Here is a 20,294-nt window from a genome sequence, read left to right on the forward strand (position 1 = left end):
TACGGGAGGAGACGTGACTTGCCCAAGGTCACCCAGCAGCAGAGCCAGGACCAGAACCCAGGGTTCCTGCACCCCAGTCCGGTACTCTGCCCACTGGCCCAGCCTTCTCTTCCTGCCCTAAGCAGCTGCACAATGCTGCTGTACTCTGGTGACCAGTTACCACCGTCTCACTCCAGCAGCCGCCGCCCAGCGATCCCGGTTTATTCCCTCCCAGCCCGTTTAAACGGCCCGATCTGGGTCCAGAGGGAGGAGCTGGGGGCAGAGGCGGCTGGCTCCCACAACTCACCACAACAGGCTGTCTAAAATACTCATCTACCGCGGCTCCTCTAAGCGCCGACAAGTCCACACCATGAAAGGACGGTTGGTACCTGCAAGAGGAGACACCCATGGAAACCTGCCTGCGCTGACCAGCTCCACCCGCCCGCGTGGGCCGGCTCAGGAGGTGCGGAAACCCGCCGGAGGTGCACAGCTGCCCAGAAGCAGAGCTCAAGCCTACGCATCTGACAGTCCCTTCCCTTCGGGGCTCCGGCGCAGACACAAGGCGGATCAGGGCAGAGCTGGGGCTGACCGGGGAAGCCAAGAAGATCGGGGCGCCGCTTGGAACCCCCCGCCCCCGAGGGACTCAGTATTAGCAGACGACAGCTCAGCATCATCTTGAGAGACAGGCGGGCGCCAAATCAAAGCAGCGAATGCCACGTGCCCTGGGCGTTATCCCGGAGAGTCCGGGCAGCCAGCACTGAAGCCCCCCTCATCCAGGGGGGGCGCGGGGGGGGGGGGATTATCTCTAGGGGCCATTCAGTCCTTAGCCTCGGCCAAGGCTGACCACAACGGGACCGACAGGGACAGTGCTTTGGGCACCTGACCCCTGGGGAACTGGAGTGAGACCCAGACGCGTGACACGCGGGGGGTTTGGGTCCACGCCCACCTGGGCTATGGAGCCATTTACACTGGGGCTAAAGCCGGGGTGGAAACTCCCTGTGAAGGAGGGGGAGGGAGCGGTGCGGCAGCTCCAGACTGGGAAGGGGAGTCCCGGTAGTTCCTTAGTGGCTGGTGCCCCCCTGAGCCCCAACAAATGCAGTCCCCACCCCATCGAGGCAGCTGACAATGCGCCCCTGCCCCGGGCTGGGTGTCTCTGCCAGGACCTGCGGCGGCTGGAAGGCAGGACCGGGCTATCCTATCTGCTCCCTGAGGCCACTCGCCTCCCAGATATTGGGGGAGAGACAGAAACATAGATCCACCCTCCCCCCCCCAAATATTCCCACCGTGGGGCACTATCTCCCACTTGTGAAAGCCCCCGCCGTGCTTTGAACCAGCTGCTGGGCCAGCCAGCGCCTCCTGGGCCCACCCCGGTGGGCAGGGCACCAGCCTCGCGCCAGGGAAAGGACTCACCAGAAATTGGCCTTTGTAAACTGCTCCATGTAGAGCTGCTCGTCTGTGAACGGGGCCAGGTGCACGTCACCGATCGTGGGGAACATGTTACCTGGAAGGGGAGCAGAGGGGGTCAGCGCCCCGCAGGGCTACGCCAAGTCCCTTCCTACCCCTCCAGCACAGGCTGCCCTGCACGCCAGGTTACTAGGGCGCTGGATGGGAGTTTTCCCTCCCAACCGCTTCAGCCGCTAAACAATGTGTCAGGAAAAGTGTCGGCTTTTAGCGCAAACATCTCAAAGCCCCTTGGGTCCCCATTGTTCTTGCTAGGCAGAATCCCACCAGGACTACATCTCCCACAATACACCAGGGCCTTCCCCTTCCTGGGAGGGAGACCATGACACATTATGGGAGATGCGGTTTGCACCTTGTGTCCTCATTCTCCTCTATGGGCAGGGATCCCCAGCTGGACTACATCTCCCATGAGGCACTGCACCACTCACTGTCAGCAAAAATATTGAACTTTCAAGTTTTCAGCAGAAACTTTCAACTAAAACCAAATCCCCCCCCAATTTTTCCAGGGTGTATTTTTCCCCAGCCCAGTCCTGGCTGGGTCAGAGCATGCCCGGCCCCTTTCCAGGGATTTCCCCAGCACAGAGCCAAAGGTACAGGCCCAATGCAACATGTGTTCGGAAGGAGGTGAGGACTGATTTGGGATCTGGCCTGGGTCTCTGGCCAACCCCCGCCCCAGGCAGCAGCTGGCCCGAATGCCACCCGATCTGGTGCATTTCGGTAGGTACTGAACTGTGCGGGGGCTGCAGGGCTGGCATGTGCATAGGCACAAAACCCCCTTGGCAGCCCAAAGCAGAGCTCAGAGCTATGCACAGATACGCACGTCATTTTCCTGCCTTGTTCAGGTCTCAAGCACATCGAACCCACCAGCCGCACCCTTCCCCCCTCTGATGTCTGACTTGGGTTATGGCTGGGCGGGACGGAGACCAGTAGGGGCACAGAGCCGATCCCCCTAGCTAACAAACCGAACTCCTCGACTGAACGAGGTCACTGAGGAATGTTCAAACAGCGCGGCCTGCGGCAGATCAGCAGCAGAGGGCCGTTGGCTGGGCTGGCTCCCCTTGGCTTTGCGATCTGGGCTCTCTTCCACATGGCCACAGCTGCCGATAGCGATGCGCATCGACACTGCCCAAGATGCTTCCCCCGATTCTATCCCCTTCCCCGGCAGCCCCCAGAGCGCTCTGTCTCCTCCAGGCAGGCCGCTCTCACCACCCACCCCGATAGCTACGCCAGCCCTCAAAGGAACTGCCAGGCCGGGTCAGACCCGACGCCCATCTACCTCACAATCCCACCTCCGGCAGTAGGCAGCAGCAGATGCTGAAGAGGAAGGTGCGAGAGGCCTGCGGTAGCAGACATGGAACAATCTGCCCCCCACAAAAGCCTGCCGATCTCTAACAGTTTGACTCATTTGCACCCCAAAGCAGATGGCTTTACAGCTCCAGAATTCTACCATTAACAACTATTCAGGCTCTTCTGGGGAGCTGTAGAAAATGCCAACACCTCTTAGACTCCATCCAAGTCCTTGGCCCCAAAGCCATCCAGTGTCAGTGGGTTCCGCAGTGTCACGATATGTGGAATAGGATCGCCTCGGACTGGTTTTGAATTTGCTGTTTCAGTTTCACTGAGTCCCTGGTTGATGAGATGGGCAGAAGCCTGATCTGCCGTTCTCTCCCCCATTCGCCAGAGATTTATGTCCCCTCTCTAAGGTCAGCCATCACTCTTTGCAATCTCTCCCCCCAGGAGAGTTTCACAGGCCCTAATCACTCCCTTTAACATTCTCTGAAGCCCTGCTAATGCCCGAATGTCCCTCACATGGGTTCTCCAGGACAGGGGACAGCCTGGACTGTAAGAAGCCAGGCAGCAGAGTTTGGGATTGGAGCACAGCTCAGTGGCTTTAGCGGTTAAAGTTTCAAGATTAAAGAGTGGAGCGTCTAAGGCCACATCTGACTTGTTAGCTAAACCGGGCTGGATCTGTAGCTAGCCCAGGACCTTGGCAGAACTGCCAATCCTGAGCGCCCAGAGAAATCAAAATTACCTAAAAATGAAACGTGTGAGAGAACAGCTGGGGGGGGTCACATTTCCAGGCTTCTCTCCAGTCTCCAGGGTTATAAAACGGACTTGAGACGAGAGTCTCCGACGCACGTGGCTCCAGAAACAGAGGCTTTACGAAAATCCCCCAAATATTCCCCGACTTGGGCTCTAAATCCCGAGAGCTGGCGACCCTGCTTATCCACAGGCTGATGGGGGTCCCGCCCTCCAGATTTCACCGTGCCAGAGAGCAGCACTGCCTCCACCCCAGCGTGGCATGGCCAGGACTAGACTGGTAGCCCAGCTCTTCCAGGCCCCTCCGGCTGGCGGAGGCTGCCTGGCCGAGCCTTCCTTCGCTTTACGCACTCCGTTTAAAACCTCTTCACCTCCCCATTACCTAGCGCAGCTCCAGACCTCTTCGGGACCAGCTCAGCGACTTGAGCCCCGCTCCAGAAAATGACGGCCGACCCGGGTTCATTTCCTCCCTCCCAGCAAACAACTGGGTTCCTTTCCTCCTGGCTGACGCCCACCCCTTGAAGGGAGAGGAGCTAGGCGCAGCTCAAGGGGCGGGGAGGGGTGGCGAAGCCTCTCTGGGTGCGTCTACACTGCAGTGCAAAACCCACGGCTGGCCCCTGCCAGCTGACTCAGGTGCGCGCCAAGGGGCTGTTTAATTGTGGCGCAGATGCTCAGCCTGGCACCTGGGCACTAGGGCTCTGGGAAGGGGAAGGGCCATCTACACGGCAATGAAACAGCCCCACGAGCCTCAGTCAGCTGGCACAGGCCAGCCGTGGGTGCCTAACTGCAGTGTAGACAGACCCCACCATCTTCTCAGCATCAGGGGAGGGGGGAAGGGACCGGGAGGGGCAGGCAGAGAGTGGGAACTATGACTAGGGCAGACTGAACTTACAAAACCCCACACCTTGCTCCCAACCCCCACTAAAGACGCATTGGTCGCCAGGAGAGCTGGTGTGGCCCAGGGCAGGGCACCAGACTGGAGTTCAGGAGACCTGGCTCCCGTGCCCAGCTTCACCGCTGACCTGCTGTGTAGCCTCCTGCCCCTTTTGGTGCCTCCCCTCCGGCTGAGCTGTTTGGGGCAGGGGGCCCCGATCCTGGTCAGGGTCTGAAAGTCTGTGCTTTGGAGACATTGCAACATTTCCAAACAGTAACGGTCCTCGGAGCGGCTCTGGTAAGTGGCTCAAAGGGCTGGTGAGCCCGCGGGGCCGGCAGCAATCGCTCTGCAGGGAGCCTGGGCTGAAAGCCGCGGGCAGGGCCGTTATGGTCACATTCCTATTTCCACCTTTAATCTTTGGTGCAGCCATTGCAACTCAGTGGAGGGACTAAAAACCCCCGTGCGCTCAGTGTCCCCATTTTCCTAATGATCTATATCCAAAAAAGCCACCCGGGCTTCCGGGGGTTTCTGAAGGCTGGTGGTCTGGGGATAATCAGCGTGGAGGTCAGGCACTGCTGCTGCGAACACAAGCGGCGACCAAGACTAGCATGTTGGCAGGGGACTCAGGTGAGAACAGAAATATCGAAGTGGTAGATGTTACTAGTTTGCCCGCATGTTAAATGCAAAAAAGACTCCCCCCGCCCCTCCTTTGGTCTCCCTTGCAGGCTGGGGGATGATTTTCCCTGTTTAAATTTCAGCCTAAAACAGCTCTTCACCTGCGTAACGTCTCCCTCCCCTGCTCTTTATCAATGGCAGTGCTCCTAGCTCGCAAGTCGCTAGTTAAGTGCCCAGCATTGCGGAAGCCCTAGTGGGTTAGGGGATATGAAACACAAGACCCGCAAATCACCGTTCTGAACTGACAAAGTCAGGGGGATTCTATGTCCGGAGTCAGAGCCCAAGCCTGTGGCCACGCTCAGCCTGAAGCTAAGCTGAGTTTGCAGGATCAGGCCTCAAGCAGGCGTGTTGTAAGATCTGCTCTCACAAACCGGTTCCGGGCCCGTGTTACAGAGACTCTTCTGAGCAGCACGTGTTCCGTACCGAGCTGGCTGCTCCTTGCAGACAGGTGGCAGAGAAGTTAAAAATGAGGGTTTTCAAAACAGTGTGGGACTAGAGATGGTAAGAGTCCATCACCACCTCTGTGCAACATATTGGAACAGTTTAATTTGCCAAGCTTAATCAAATACCAACACCTCTAACGAGAGCATACACACATGCTGCTTTCTCGCCACCAGAAGCAACAGACTGTTCCAGATCCCTTCTCCAGCAAGTTAAAAACTGATCTGGTCCCGCCCTCCCCCAGCCCACCCCCGGTAAGGAAGGCAACTACACACGCCCTAAGCTATTGATTTTTCTAGGAGCATTGCTTTTGGATGAAGGCAGGGACTAAAATACGGCCAAAGGGACGGACGGGGTCAGGCCTGTTCGAGAGGGCGGAATACATTAGGGCTGATGAGTCATGTCAGCTCCTTTGGGAAATTGCCTGGAACACAATTTAATGACATTTCGAGATTCATTGCATTGCAAATCACCTCTCCGCTCGGGAGTCTGATGGCAAGCGATCCATTGGGGGGAACAGTAAAAAAGATTTTTTTAAAAAAAGAGACAGAGCTCCAAACCAGCTATCCCCGCGCTCGGGCAGCCTGGCCATCACCAGGCTGGGGGGGAGGGGGGGAGCCATTTCCAGGGGCAATAGCCGCAGCTTCTCTCTCTACTGCCCTGCATCCCCCGCCCCAACCCCCATGTGAGAACATTCCCCACAGACAAGCCCAAGCCTTCCCATTTTCACAGCAGGCAGCCCCCTTTGCTTTCCTCCCACGCCAGGAGCGGGCGCCGCGAGTCATCCCCCAGCCTGAAAGCTCTTGCAGCCACTCTCCTGTGGTCACATTTTTGCAGCAGCCCCTTGGCTGTAGAGAACTTTGTTTTGAAGAGCCGGAGGGGCCTGGTGGGCTCAGCCTGGGGGGGTCACAAGATGAAGTCAGGCCCCTCTTCGCACCAGCCCCGAGGCCCAGGAGGGCAGTCAGCTGCTTAAACGCCCAATGGTGCAGCTCAGCCCTCACGGAGGAGCAGAGCTGTTCCTGGGCTGGAGGGGTCAAACCACGACTCACACCCCAGCCTGGAACGCCCGATCGTTCCCCAGCCTACCAGCAGGTGGAGACCAGCACCACGCCCTGCCGGGGCCTTGGCTCTCCGCTCCACCCCACCAGGCAGCATTGGTCATCAAATCAGGCCCCTGAGCGAGCGTCTCCGCTGGAGGGGCCTGCTACATATCCCAGCATGCAGTGCTACAGGGCCACTCGGCTCACGCCGGAGCAGCTGCGTATGGGGCCCTGCAGTCTGTATTCAGACACCCTGGGTGGCTGACCGCTGCGTGCGGTTTGCAGCTCACCGAGTGGCTATCCTCACGCTGTCGGGGTCGTGAAACCACGTTACCCAATGCGTTAGACACCTATGGGTGAAGCCAGGACGAAATGGACACAAGAACCACCCCCAGTCACTAAGCACGCTAAGCGTGACACAGGAATCCCTCACCCCAGTGAGGACGCCGCCGTTCTCTGACCCAGCGTAAGACGCCGCAGCCTGCACACGCAGCTCCCACGGGCGCGCCAGTGGGCTACGTTTCTGAACGAGGAGCATAGCGAGAAAGCCAGCCAGCCAGCCAACGAAACCCAGCTCTCGCGCCCTCGCCAGCCCCAATCGTTTGTAACGCTCTGGCCCACAGACCCAGATCCCTTGGGCTCCACGGCTGATATTCCCCCAGCAACGGAAATCCCAGAGCATCCTCAAAAGCCGATTATCTGCCCTACCATCCCCACCTCCGACATTGAACCAGCTTGCCTTTAAACATCGAGAGACTGGTTGAAAAGGGATTTGATTTCACCTGCCCCTGAATACACCCCTCCCCATGTCTGTGGGGAAAGGAATATTGTGGAATGGGGTGTTTCGGTCAGCACTGATCACTTACCACTGGGCTTTAAGTACTTCTTGGCATGCAGGTAGCTTTCCAGCATGCGTTCATTGAAGAGCATATACCCCATAGGCTCCGAGATAATTATGTCCACCTGTTCGGGAAGCGAGATTTCCTCCACCTTGCCGGGGATGACCACGATCCTGTCCGTGAGGTTGTTGCTTTTCACTAAAACCTGGGCGAGGAGAAAAAAAGTCAGAGAAAGGAAAAGAGAAGCGGCCCCCACTTCCCGGGTCTAAGCCAGCCACATGATCCAGAACGATCTGTGGGTATCTGCTGCTGGCACCAGCCCAGGAACATGCAGTGGGGTTTGCTGGGACTATCACGAATTGTGCTAAAAATACATCAGGGCAAAAATGATCTAGTTTAACTGAACGTCTGCGAGACAGCTTCAAAGGAGGGCAAAGTCAGTCAATTTCATCCAGCTGAGCGAGACTGGGCCAAAGTCTTTAAGAGCAGGGGATCTTCTGAAGACAAGGAACCGTGGCAGGGAGTACCATGCATAACCCAGTCAGGGTCATGTTCCAGCCCACACATTCAGAGTCCTTTCACCCCACTTTCCTCTCCGGATCCAGCACTTGGCATCTTCCAACCACTTGGTTACCTGGTCACACCTCCTGACACCTGCATCGCATAGATGGGTAAACCGAGGCAGGAGAGAGGACGTGACCTGCCCCAGGTCAGACTGTGAGTCAAGAGCATACCAGTCAAAGCTCGGTCTGTATGGGCTGGAAATTCAGGTTGTGATCCTCACTGGGAGAGGGAATGATACAAAATGGATGGGGGCTTCTGATCACTGACTGGGGGAGAACGTTTCAGGGAGGAAAAATGGACCAAGCTGCAAATACACAGCAACAGACCCGAGCTCATGGAACCAGGAAGAGGCTACGAAATGAGCAACTTCTGGGCTGATGGTCTTTGGAACACCTTCAAGAGACCCTGGCTTATGGCTCCTCTCCCTATAGGCCTTGCCAGCCTGAAGCACGAGTAATCCCAGCTCTCCCTTTCCTGATGTGCTAGAATCCTGGTGAGCCATCCAGGAGGATCCTTTCAAGGAGACCCCCCAGGTTCTCTGGGCCAATACATCAGACAGTTTCCTTCCAGTTTTTGGTCTTCTCTCAGATTCCCCGCACACACCTGACTCAGCTCCTGCCTCCGAGTCCAAGCATCAGTACAGGGCTCCCCTCTGCACAGAGCCCAAAATAATCCGTGCTTTATGTGGGGTCTGCAACACTTTATCAGCTGAGTGGCCGGTTAACAAAAGGGATCTAGAACCCCAGGACAAGAGTTCCTGGAAGAAGAAAACCACGGTTCCAGAGCTTGCCTGTCGGGTCTTTGCTTTCAGAGTCAACTAACCAGCAGCATCCTGGGGTCCCGAGGGCAGGACCACAGCAGCCGGGAGATACAAGAATGCCAAAGCTATCCGGCATTTCTGCACACTTGCCATAACTTGCAACCAAGTAGGCAGATAGCAGCAGCAGCAGCTCCTCATCAACAGCACAGCTATTGCCTGTCTCCTCAGTGGGGTCTTCAGTCACTTCCTGTCTTCCGCGGGGGGGTGTGCTTCCAAGGAAGCTGCCATTTCCTGATGGGGAAGACCCCACCAGGTCATCCCCACCGCCAGCACGCTGACCGTTTGCTCGTTCCCATCCACAGATCTGACAGCTAGACGGGACCAGGAGCCCCCACAGCCTGAGCTCCTGCATAGCAAGCCAGAGAACTTCACGCAGCTACCCCTGGATTAACTCACTGGATCGTGTTGGACCAACACTTGTCTTCCAGCCAGCCAGTCTGGAGGCTTCAGGAGACAGAAAAGCACTGCTTCCCTGTCGTTGAACCCCGTCCTGGGGACACATCACCACGGCTTCCTTCTGCCATGACCTTACCCTGGTGGCATCATCTGAAGTACATCCTTCCAGCCTCCACCAGCCGCATGGATTTGGCTCCTCCCAGCCACCGTGTGCACTGGACCCTGCCAGCACCAGTTCTGCCAGCAAACTACGTGGCCAGTTTTTCTCTGCCCTTTTTTTAGGGATGCTCTGATCTCACTCCATCTTCCCCAGACCCTGCCAAACCTGGGAATTCTGCTCTTGGGAACTGTCCAAGTCCTGACAATCACACTCTGGATAAACCAATTGGGCTTGGTGCTGGCCCAGTTTCATCAACTGGCTCCAAACTTTGCTTTTCAGACTTTATTTCAGCTTATCTCCTTATGTCCCGCAAACACTCCAGCGCCGGAGTCCTGCATGTCTCATGGTTAGAGTGCAGGATGCCTGGGTTCTATTTCTGGTTCTGCCACCAACATGGCAGGCGCCCTTGGGCAAATCACATCCCCTCCCCATGCCTCAGTTTCCCCATCCATAAAAAGAGGTTAGGACCCAGCTGACCGAGGGGGGCTCTCTCTAAATGAGAATGGCTAGCTTCATAATACAGCCAAAGTGCCACCATGTCGCTCCAGAGCCTCCCACTGGCCCTCAGCTCCTTTTGACGCCCAAGTATAAAAGCAGCATCATGTACCAGGTCTTGCGCTGTGGCCTGTTTCTCGTGAGCACCTGTTGAGTCTCCGCAGCACAGAGAGAAGCCTGGTGTGTCTGTGCATCAGTTAGATGCCATCAAACGAAGCCTTCGCTGTTCTAAGCAGCACTTCACCAGATGCCTGGGCTGATGCCGGTCCGGCTTCCAGAAGTTAGCGCTGGGACGCTGGACTGAGCAATGCTGAGTTCCCACGGTGGCTCTTCCTCAACGCTCCACCGGTGTCCGGTTCGCTGGCTCAGCCACCGCTCTGAACTGGCGCTCCCATATCCCCAGGGCTGAGAGAGGCACCAGTCCTGACGGAGTCCCACGAGGAAGCTTGAATGCTTGACAGGATTTCAAGCCAGGTAATGCCTTGGCTGGCTTGGCAAAGCCTGCCCCAGAAGGCTGCAGCTCAGCTCCCTCACAATCATGTGATTCTTTGACCTGGAGGATGATCTTCCCGCACCCAGCACCCTGCTGCACAGGGACTGTCTCCTCCTTGGCTGAGGAGAGCAGCATCCCTGCAAGGCAAAGAGTGTTGACCTGCAGGCAGCTGCCATGTGAGCCGTACTGACCTCCGCCTGCTGGGCCATCGTGCTGGCTTCTACTGCATAGATTTTTCTCGCCCCAGCCTGTGCGGCAAAGAACGAGAGGATGCCGGAGCCGCAGCCGACGTCCAGGACGATCTGGGGAGAGAGGAGGGAGAGAGTGAGGAAGCAGCTGCCGATAGTCCCCCCCGCCCTCCACCTACCGACTGACCCAGTGGGCTCGTTCAATCCCTTTGGTTCAGACATGTGCGCCGCGGGGAACGGCATGCCTCGCTCTCCCGGCAGCTTGCCTGTGCCAGAGACCAGGTTGAAAATGCAGCTCAGGATGGAAGAATTCCTGTTTCAGGGCCATCCACCAAAATTGGAGGATTGAAAACAAGCCGCCCCTCGGAAAGGAGCGCTCCCAAATATTTGCTTGAGTTGGAGAAAGGAAAGCTAAGTCCCCCCACAACTGTTTTGAAACCTCTGAACTCCCCACAGATCCCGCCACCTATGGGCCAGGCCAGTCTCCCGCCCGAGACCTCAAACCAAGCTCTCACCGGCAGGGACCAAAACGATCCCACAGCCTTTTACACAACAGCTGGGGTTTGGTCCCCATGTCTTTGGGTCAAATCTCCCCTGGGCGATGCACTGGCTGCTAAGCTCCACCCCAGAGGGAGCTGCATTTCAGCAGCTCCTAAGAGTCTGGGATTGTCCATAGTTCAGAGCGGTCTTGGGGGTCGTACGGCCTCGGCTCCAACTGGGTGAATTTTAACTGGGCTCCTTTTATAGACAATGACTCACAAATACAAGCGAACCGAGGCTGCAGGGACTTCTCAGGGCACAAAGCACGTATCGTTTAATTAGCAACATGGCGGCGGAAGACAGAACCGCCCGTCTGCATCAGTTGCTCTTATGCGCATGTAGATCTTTGTGCTGGCTTCTGATAAGAAGCTACTGAAATTAAAAAGCTTATCCACAAAGACAGACTTTCAAAACAGCCGTTCCCGGCAGAAAGACGCGGCTTTCAGAGCTCTGCTTGCGGTGGGAGAAATTGCTTCAAGTGTCTTTTTTTTTTTTTTTAAATGGGGCAAAGTTAAAGATTCACCAAGATCTTGATCTGTCAGGGGATTTACAGAACGGGGTCCCCTGCCTTGGCAGAGTCACGGTTTTCACTGCCTGCTTGCTCCGGAGAGAATCCCACTCCGGGAGGCAATAAAACGGAAAAATGTTTACTCCCAATTAACCCTATTGGATCAAACAGCAGCAATGCTGAGCACTCCCACAGTAGCTTAAAGCAGTGTACAAATGCTACATTGTACGTCCGCAATATTGAAAGCAAGCACAGCTGAGAGGGCAGAAAAAGGCCCTGGGAACCAGGACTCCTGGGTTCCATTCTGAGCTCTGGGAGGGGAGTGAGTACTAGTGGGAAGAGCATGGAAAGCTGGGAGTCAGGACTCCTGGGTTCTATCCCCGGCACTGGGAGGGGAGTGGGATCTAGTGGGTTAGGACGGGGGTGCTGGGAGTCAGGACTTCTGGGTTTTATCCCCACGAGTGGGATCTAGCGGGTTAGGACAGAGCGGGCTCTATTCCCAGATATGCCACTGGCTGCCACCTTGACAAGTCACCTGCCTCCCACCACGCTGTCTCCTCTGTAAAACGGGCCCACCAGGGGGTGCAGTTCAGTGAAGTCTCTGTGGGTGGTTTGAGGGTCTCAGGTGGCAGGGGCTGTGCAAGGCAAAATCGCTGGCTCTAACTCAGGACTGAGGCCTAGCGCCTCCCGAGGCTAGTGAGGAAAGCCAAGCCCTCGAGTTGACAGAGCACAGCGTCACTTGGGTCGCACCCACAGAGAACGGTTCCCATGGGGATGGGAGGGACTTTACAGCACCTGCCACTAGCCCAGAACTGCTGAGCTTCCCTTTCCTCGGAGGCAAATCTTCCCGGCAGACAGGCCAAGCAATCCCACCACAGGACCAGGCACGTGAAGGGACGATGCAGGAGGAGCATCTGCCATCCTCCCTCCAGGCCGGATCATACTGTTCACCCCATCCCCAGTGAGTCCAACACAGGTGTGTTAGCTGGATCTTCACCGCAGACCCAACCATCACCTGGCTGCCCAAGTCTCGATAAGAAGGGTAAAGAGAGAGAAAGCTTTTGATACAAATGGCTCCCTTGCCAATCTCAGGAGATGAAATCGACGCAAGCGCAGACACGAGTTCCACACGATTCCCCCGCTGCGCGAGTTCTAATTAGACCCTCCAGGAACAAGGTTCACATACAAAGCCAGCTGGTCCCCTGGCTGACAGCGTGGCCTAATTGGTTAGTCTTAATCTCAATTATTAATTACGTGTATTACAGAAGCACCTAGAGATCGCGACCAAGACGGGGCGCCCCTTTGTGCCAGGTGCTGCACAGACTGCGCGAGAGACAGTCCCTGCCCAAAGATCTCAGGCTAAATAGCCAAAAGCTGGGAGGGGAAACTGAGGCACTGAGAGTGGAAGACTTGCCCAAGGTCACTGAGCTGGTCAGCAGCAGAGCTGGGAACAGAATCCAGGTCTCCAGAGTCCCAGTCGCTGCCCTGTCCACTAGGCCACTCTGTCTCCTTGTGATGGATGGTGGGAATTGGGATGGTCACATGCATAGACCAAGATGGCATGAAGTGGGTGTGGCCATCAATGCCTATACCCATCAGTCAGGCAGTCTAGTGCCCAGATCATGTGGGTCCATTAGGGGAGTGGTTGCTAGGAACAGAGTGCCTCCCGGCACCCAGGAAGCAAGCCAAGAGCCGAGACTAAGGCGCCCCTGCTGTTTTTAGAAGGTGTACGGCGGTAGCGTCTAGACGCCCCCGGCACGGACCAGGATCCCACTGGGTTAGGCGCTGATCACCACTCACAAGCTTCTGCCTGCCCGGAAAATACACGATACTTTCAGCTGCCTCATCCAGGGAGCAGGGGGGCGGCATAACCACAGGCACCACCCGTGGGTCACCTCCAGGTCGCTGGCTCACAGCTGGCCCAGCCGCTGGTGATCAGGAGTCACTGCCCTCTGATGGCTCTTGGCTGTGAGAAGGGCGGGGGCCCACTCTAGCTCTGTGCCCCCATCACAGTAAGGGGAGACTCAGCCGAGAGACCAAGGACTGTCTGAGTCAGACACTGAACTCCCCCACCGGAAGGAACACAACCTCTCTCATGAGGAGGACGGGGGTGGACAGGCACTCCCAAGGCCTGGCTGAGGCCATTACTGGAGAGAACCAGGCTCCTGCTTCCCCAATGTTTGAAATCCCTCCCGTACCCAGCGACGCCACAGTGCGATCCCTGGCACAGCCCTTGGCGGGAGCAATGTCTACACGGCTCAGCCCGATGCTGCCGGTACCAGAACGGGGCTCTCCGGTCCCGGCCCTTGCCCTGCAGGGTTGGAAGGCATCAGACCACGCAGACTGAAACACGTGGCTCTGGATCAGCTGCTGTCTTCCTCAGGCTGGTTTAGGACGTTCTGGGTGCAGCTACCTATCGGCATGAGCAGGCGATCGGTGCCCCACCAGAGAGTAGCTCCCAGCAGAACCTTTCCTAGCACGCTGTCTCGTCTAGCTGCTCGGGCAATGGAGCTCCCATGGGAGTCCACTCCAGAGGCAGGAGGCTCCTGACTCCCTGTCATAATTCATCCCACTGCCCACCTTGCGAAGCCGCCTGCCTTTCCTCCCGAGCATGGCCAACGGCCCCGTATCACAGCCGGCCGGGAGGGGCTAAGAGTCTGAACAGAGCCAGTACTCTGGGTACCCATCACCACGGGACCCACGGCCCTGGGGAGTTCTACACTGAGTTTTGTTTCAGAAGACAGCTGTCCCGGCAGATACAGCCCTTGGATTTACCCCACCCCTCCCAGGGCACCTGGAAGTTAAAGCACCACTAGGATCCCCCCAAAAGCAGTCACGGAGAACCTAGGCTGCATTTTTACTGCTTTGCCCTTCTTTCCTCCTCTCGCCATCCCAGCCACTACCCAGCACTAGGGTCCCCTCTAGCGGATGGGGAGTCAGGACTCCTGGGTTCGAGTCCTGATTCCGCCGCAGCCGCATGGAAAGTCGTTTCCCATTTCCGTGCCTCACTTTCCTCTATAACAGACTCCCCATCTCCCAGAGGGCGGAGTTACTGCCAGGAAGCCTCAGGATCCTTGGACGGAAGGTGCAGTGCGATGAGAAATGCCACCACCTTCTCTGGGACCAGATCCACACCTGACAACTTTGGTTCCCACTACACTCACCACATAACCAAAAAAAAACCCAGCCAACAGTACAGGCCCATTACCAGTCGGAAACGGGCAAATTATGAATGATACAGAAAAAGCAAAGGTGTCCAGTAATTATTTCTGTCCTGTATTTGGAATGAAGCAGGACAATGTACTCAGACTTTCCAGTCCATTAGCAAAAGAGGAAGACATTAAACAGCATTCACTAGGTAGAAATGTTTTTAAATTAGCAGGTCTGGATAACTTTCACCCAAGAGACTTAAAATAGTTGGGCAAGGAGAAGATCTCTGGACCGCTGTTAATTTTTCATGAATCCTAGAATATCAAAGAAATTCCAGAAGGCTGGAGGAGTGCTGACTTTGTGGCCATATTCGAAAAGGACAAGCAGGATGACCTAGCTAACCATAAGCCAGCCAGCCAGACATCAATCCCAGGCAAAATAGTAAAAAACCTGATATGGGATTCAAAGAATTAAAGAAGAGGAATCAAATTATTGCCAGTCAACATGGAAAAATAGGTCACATTTCACAAACCTGAGTGCAGTTTTTGATACGACGACAAGTTTGTTGATAAATATAACAGACCCGCAGAGTGATCTGGATCGCTTGGCAGGCTGGGCCCATTCAAACACGAGTTACAACACAGGCAAATGCCAAGTTATCCCTCTAGGAACAAGGGCTGGCAGCCAGCCCAACAAACGGGGGACTGGAGAGCAGCGACTCTGAAAGGACGTAGGGCTCATGGCAGACAAGCAAACCAAGGGGAGCTGCCAGTGCCCTGTATGGAGAAAAGGGCTGGTGTGACCCTTGGTATATAAAACAGGGGAGCAGAGAGGCGATTTCACCCCGAAGCGCCACTGGGAGCCCAACACTGTGGCCAGTTCTGGGGCCACATTTTTAAAAAAAGAGGTTGAAAACGTGGGAAGGGTGCAGAAAAGAGCCACAAATATGATTCAGAGGCTTGAAAAACACCTTCGGGTGAGAGATTGAAGCAGCTCAATCTTTTTGGATCATCAAGATCAAGAGGGGACCTGATTAGAGTGTCTACAAACTTCCCAGGGCGAAACCGGGGGGTGCCAGAGGGCTCATTAGCGTAGCGGAGCAAGGAGAACAAGAACTAACGGCTGGGAGCTGAAGCCAGACATTCTCATCAGAAACAAGGCCCCACTTTTAACAGCGAGGTGCGATTAACCAGGGGAACAAACTGCCAGCGAACGGCGGCTGCTCCACCTCTCAAGATCTGCTAACCAGGAGCCTTTCGGAACAAGATGCTTTAATCAGACCCCAGGGACTGTGCTCAGTGCAGGGGGATGGGGAGCAATTCTCTGACTCCCGTTACAAAGGAGCTCAGACTAGATCTAATGATGCTTCAGGCCTGGCAAAGACAGCGGAAAACCCAGTTCAGCAGTCCGACGCGGCCAGCAGCTCGTACTCGTTCTCTTCGCACGCGTTGGCAAGAAGCTCACATGGGAAGAGAGGGGCTCTGGCCAGCAACGCAGGTTTTCAATTAACATGCTGCCCAGGATATTCCATTAGCTGCTGCTCTCCGTGGTTATCAGCAGACATGAGCCGAGATCAGGCCAGCAGCCCGGAGCCCGGGTGTAACTAGCTGAGCGCACGGAGAACTGGGGCTATTGGCTGCATGTTACTTTATTGGAAAAAAAAAAAAACACAAAAAACAAAAAACCCCACACCTGGTGGTGGGCACGACTATCCGACCCCAGACAGCACGAAACACAGGGTTCAGCGCCATAGCACAGATCCAAGGGCTCGCGGGACATGGCCGGTCCAACACCTTCTGCTGGCTTGATCCCAAACCCAATGCAGAAAGGCTACAGGGATCCTAGCAGGGGCAGTGACAGCATCTCAGAGGTTGGGTGAAGATTAACCCAGCCTTCGTCAAATATATCCCTGACCTACACCCTAGGCAGGGGAAACAGCGTACGGAGACCTGCCCAGTGATCAGAAAGGAGAACTGCCCCGGGGGAGATCCCAGTGCTGTGCCGGCCATGCCCTCTTCCATGAGCCCCCCCTCTGGAGTCTGACAGAGGGGTAGCAGGATTTCTCCTCCTCCTCACCTTGTCTTTGAAGTCACTGTGGTTCTGCAGGATGGCCCGCTGGTACGTGCCCGTCCGGACGTAGTCCTGCATCATGTTCTGTTGCTGGGACAGGTAGCCGTAGAACTAAAGGAAACATGAGAGAGTTCGTTTACGCCCCAGAAAGGGAGGCAGGTCTCGCCTGGGGGAGGATGGAATCTTGCCAGAGACGAAGGTTCCCAAAACAAAGCCGGCGCAGAGCAGCTGGGTGACTGCTCGGGAGAGGGGCAGGGTGCTGGTGGGTTTTCCCCTGAGACAGCTCAGGGCCATGCCATCTCAGGTTGGGGCCTTGGCAGGGCGGGCCAGTTGGTCCTGGGATAGGAGATCTCCAAGGAAAACCCAAGGCACTGCAGAAAACAGCGCTGGGCACACATCCATCATGGTCAATACTGAGCCCAACATTCAAGCATCACTCTAGGGGGTGCTAACCCGCAAGCAGCAGGGCTAAATGGAGCTCCTCCCCATGCCAGCTACTGTCCCGAATGGGGCGGGGGCGCTGGGTTGCTGCACCCTCCCTCCCATGTGTCATTAACGAATCTGGGGCACACTTTGCAAGATGATCCTGGACCAATTCAACGCTGCCCTCCCTCCCCCAGAGCACGGACTGCTGAGGGTATGCCGCATGGCCTTTTCTGCAGGCTGGGGGGCCTCCCCAGGCAGGAAGAGCTGCAGATCTACACATGCAGCTCCTAGGAGATCGGGCAGCAGCGGGCCCTCCTACCTGGAAGTACTGCACTGCGGAAGACTCCTCCGTCCGCTCGCTGAACACTGACCGCTCTATGTTGTGACCCCGGCAGTTTTTCAGGATATTATAAAAGGAACAGAAATCTGAAAGCAGAACCAAGCGCTGGGGCTTTAGAGGGGTCATCGCTGGCAGAGACCCAACGGGGGGGGGGGCGCCTCACCTGATGAGCCGTGTGCCCCACTGGCCAACGGGGCCGAGGACAGCCCCAGTTGGTCCTCATGGGGTTGCAGTGGGGGAAGGGGCAAGAAATGAAAGCTGAATGGGAGGGAAGGGTCACTGGAACAAAGGGGAAATATGGCTGCAGAGAGCCATGAGTGGGGAAGCCTCTGAGATGCACTAAGGACTGCCCTGAGGCTGGGATCACAGGAACCAGAGATCCCTGACCATCAGAGCAGGGGCAAGGAAGGAGAAGGAACAGCCATGGGCAGGGCAGAATCATAGAAACGTGGGGCTGGGAGGGACCTCGAGAGGTCACTGAGCCCAGTCCCCAGCGCTGAGGCCGGACCGAGTCAACCTAGACCAGCCCAGACAGGGGTTTGTCCGACCTGTCCTTAAAACCCTCTACCGATGTGGATTCCCCAGCCTCCCTTGGAAGCTATTCCAGAGCTCATACTTATACTTGGGATGTATAAGTAGGGGCATAGCGAGCAGATCGAGGGACGTGATCGTTCCCCTCTATTCGACATTGGTGAGGCCTCATCTGGAGTACTGTGTCCAGTTTTGGGCCCCACACTACAAGAAGGATGTGGATAAACTGGAGACAGTCCAGCGAAGGGCAACAAAAATGATTAGGGGTCTAGAACACATGACTTATGAGGAGAGGCTGAGGGAGCTGGGATTGTTTAGCCTGCAGAAGAGAAGAATGAGGGGGGGATTTGATAGCTGCTTTCAACTACCTGAAAGGGGGTTCCAAAGAGGATGGCTCTAGACTGTTCTCAACGGTAGCAGATGACAGAACGAGGAGTAATGGTCTCAAGTTGCAGTGGGGGAGGTTTAGGTTGGATGTTAGGAAAAACTTTTTCACTAGGAGGGTGGTGAAACACTGGAATGCGTTACCTAGGGAGGTGGTAGAATCTCCTTCCTTAGAGGTTTTTAAGGTCAGGCTTGACAAAGCCCTGGCTGGGATGATTTAACTGGGAATTGGTCCTGCTTCGAGCAGGGGGTTGGACTAGATGACCTTCTGGGGTCCCTTCCAACCCTGATATTCTATGATTCAACAGTCCTTAACATTAGAAAGTTCTCCCTAGTGTCGAACCAAACTACACACTAAGCGGATTATCGTCCTACCTCTAGTAGCCATGGAGAACAACTGACCCCCATCTTCTCCAGAATATATCAGAAGACTGTTTTCCAGTCTCCTCTGCCCCCCTGCAGTCTTTTCTCCAGACTCAACCTGCCCAGGGAGTTTGTAACCTTTCCTCATAACTCAGGTTTTCTAACCTGGGATCATTTTGGTTGTTCTCATCCGGACTTGCCAGTTTGTCCACATCTTTCCTAACATGCAGAGAGTCCATAATCGGACACAGGACTCCACCAGTAGACCAGGACACTGATGTCTTATGGCTGACATCCAACTCCTGTTAACACACGCTAGAATATTAGCCTTTTTGGCAACTACATCATGCATCCAATTGGTGATCCCCTGTAACCCTCAGCCCCTTTCAACAGTACTACCTCCTAGCCAATAATTCCCCATTGTGTACTTGGGTGTTGGACTTTTCCTTCCGAAGCGTAGCACATGATTGAATTTCATCTAGTCGATTTCAGATGAATTCTCTCATTTGCTGGGGTTGTTCTGAATTCTAATCCTGCCCTCCAAAGTGCTTCCAACCCCTCCCAGTTTGGTGTCATCTGCACGTTTTATAAGCACACTCTCCACTCCATTATCCAAGTCATTCATGAAAACACTGACCAGTACCAGACCCAGGACTGACCCCAGAGGGACCCCGCCCAGTTTGGCAGCACACTCAGTGTGCTCTTTCAACCAGTTGTGCACCCACCTGACAGTAATTCCATCTAGACCACACTTCCCTAGCTTGCTCCTGAGAACGTCACATGGGGCCATGTCAAAAACCTGACTAAAACAGCAAGATCTATCATGCCTACTGCTCCCCCCTGGGCCAGAAGCCCTGTCAGAGGAGGAAGTGAGGATGGTTTGGCAGGGTTTGTTCTGGATAAAGCCGTGCTGGCTATTCCTTCTAACCCCAGTATCCTCCAGGTGCCGGCAGACTGATGGTTTAGTCATTTGGTCTAGTATCTTTCCAGCTATTGAAGTCAGGCTGCCTGGTCTATAGTGCCCGGGACCCTTTGTACTATGTTTGCACTTGTCCTGGAGGACTGGAGCTCACCCACCCTGCAGAAGTCTCAAAGATAATTGCTACCGGTTCCAAGATTCCTCAGCCAGCTTCTTCAGTACCTCGGATGAATCTGATCAGGCCCTGCCGTGCATACAGCTAACTGATTGAAGTCTTTAACCTGTTCCTTCCCTATTGTGGCTTGCATTCCTTCCTCCTTGGTAATATTAATTGTGCCGAGGACCTGGTTGCCATTAACCTTTTTGGTGAAGTCTGAAGCAAAAACAGGCATTAAACACCTCAGCCTTCTTGAAGTCAATTATTAGTTCTCTGGCCCCGCTAAGTACAGGCCTTGCTCTCCCCTTTGTCTCTCTCTTGCTCCTGAGGTATTTAAAGAACCTCTCTGCCCTTGCCAGGAGTAACTCGTGTGTCAGAGCCTCTGATGTTGCCCCTAGTGCTTGTCATATTTGTCTGTACGCCTCCTTAGCAAGTAGGCCA

At 55.4% G+C, this 20,294-nt stretch overlaps 1 protein-coding gene across 2 annotated transcripts in view; it reads right to left on the minus strand.

The window, feature by feature from the left end:
- The window catches only part of CARM1 (coactivator associated arginine methyltransferase 1), a 52,672-nt gene that overhangs the window by 8,848 nt on the left and 23,530 nt on the right, over positions 1-20,294 (minus strand). For both annotated transcript variants that reach the window (XM_084609826.1, XM_084609825.1), the window contains exons 3-8: positions 17,479-17,585; positions 16,740-16,844; positions 10,469-10,579; positions 7,377-7,554; positions 1,390-1,480; positions 287-368 (exon numbers count right to left, since the gene is read on the minus strand). In XM_084609826.1, the coding sequence (XP_084465952.1) occupies positions 287-368; positions 1,390-1,480; positions 7,377-7,554; positions 10,469-10,579; positions 16,740-16,844; positions 17,479-17,585 (674 nt within the window). The remainder of the gene's footprint in view (positions 1-286; positions 369-1,389; positions 1,481-7,376; positions 7,555-10,468; positions 10,580-16,739; positions 16,845-17,478; positions 17,586-20,294) is intronic.

The sequence above is a fragment of the Lepidochelys olivacea genome (genome assembly GCF_965140295.1).
Source record: "Lepidochelys olivacea isolate rLepOli2 genome assembly, chromosome: 20".
NCBI classification, from domain to species: Eukaryota; Metazoa; Chordata; order Testudines; family Cheloniidae; genus Lepidochelys; species Lepidochelys olivacea.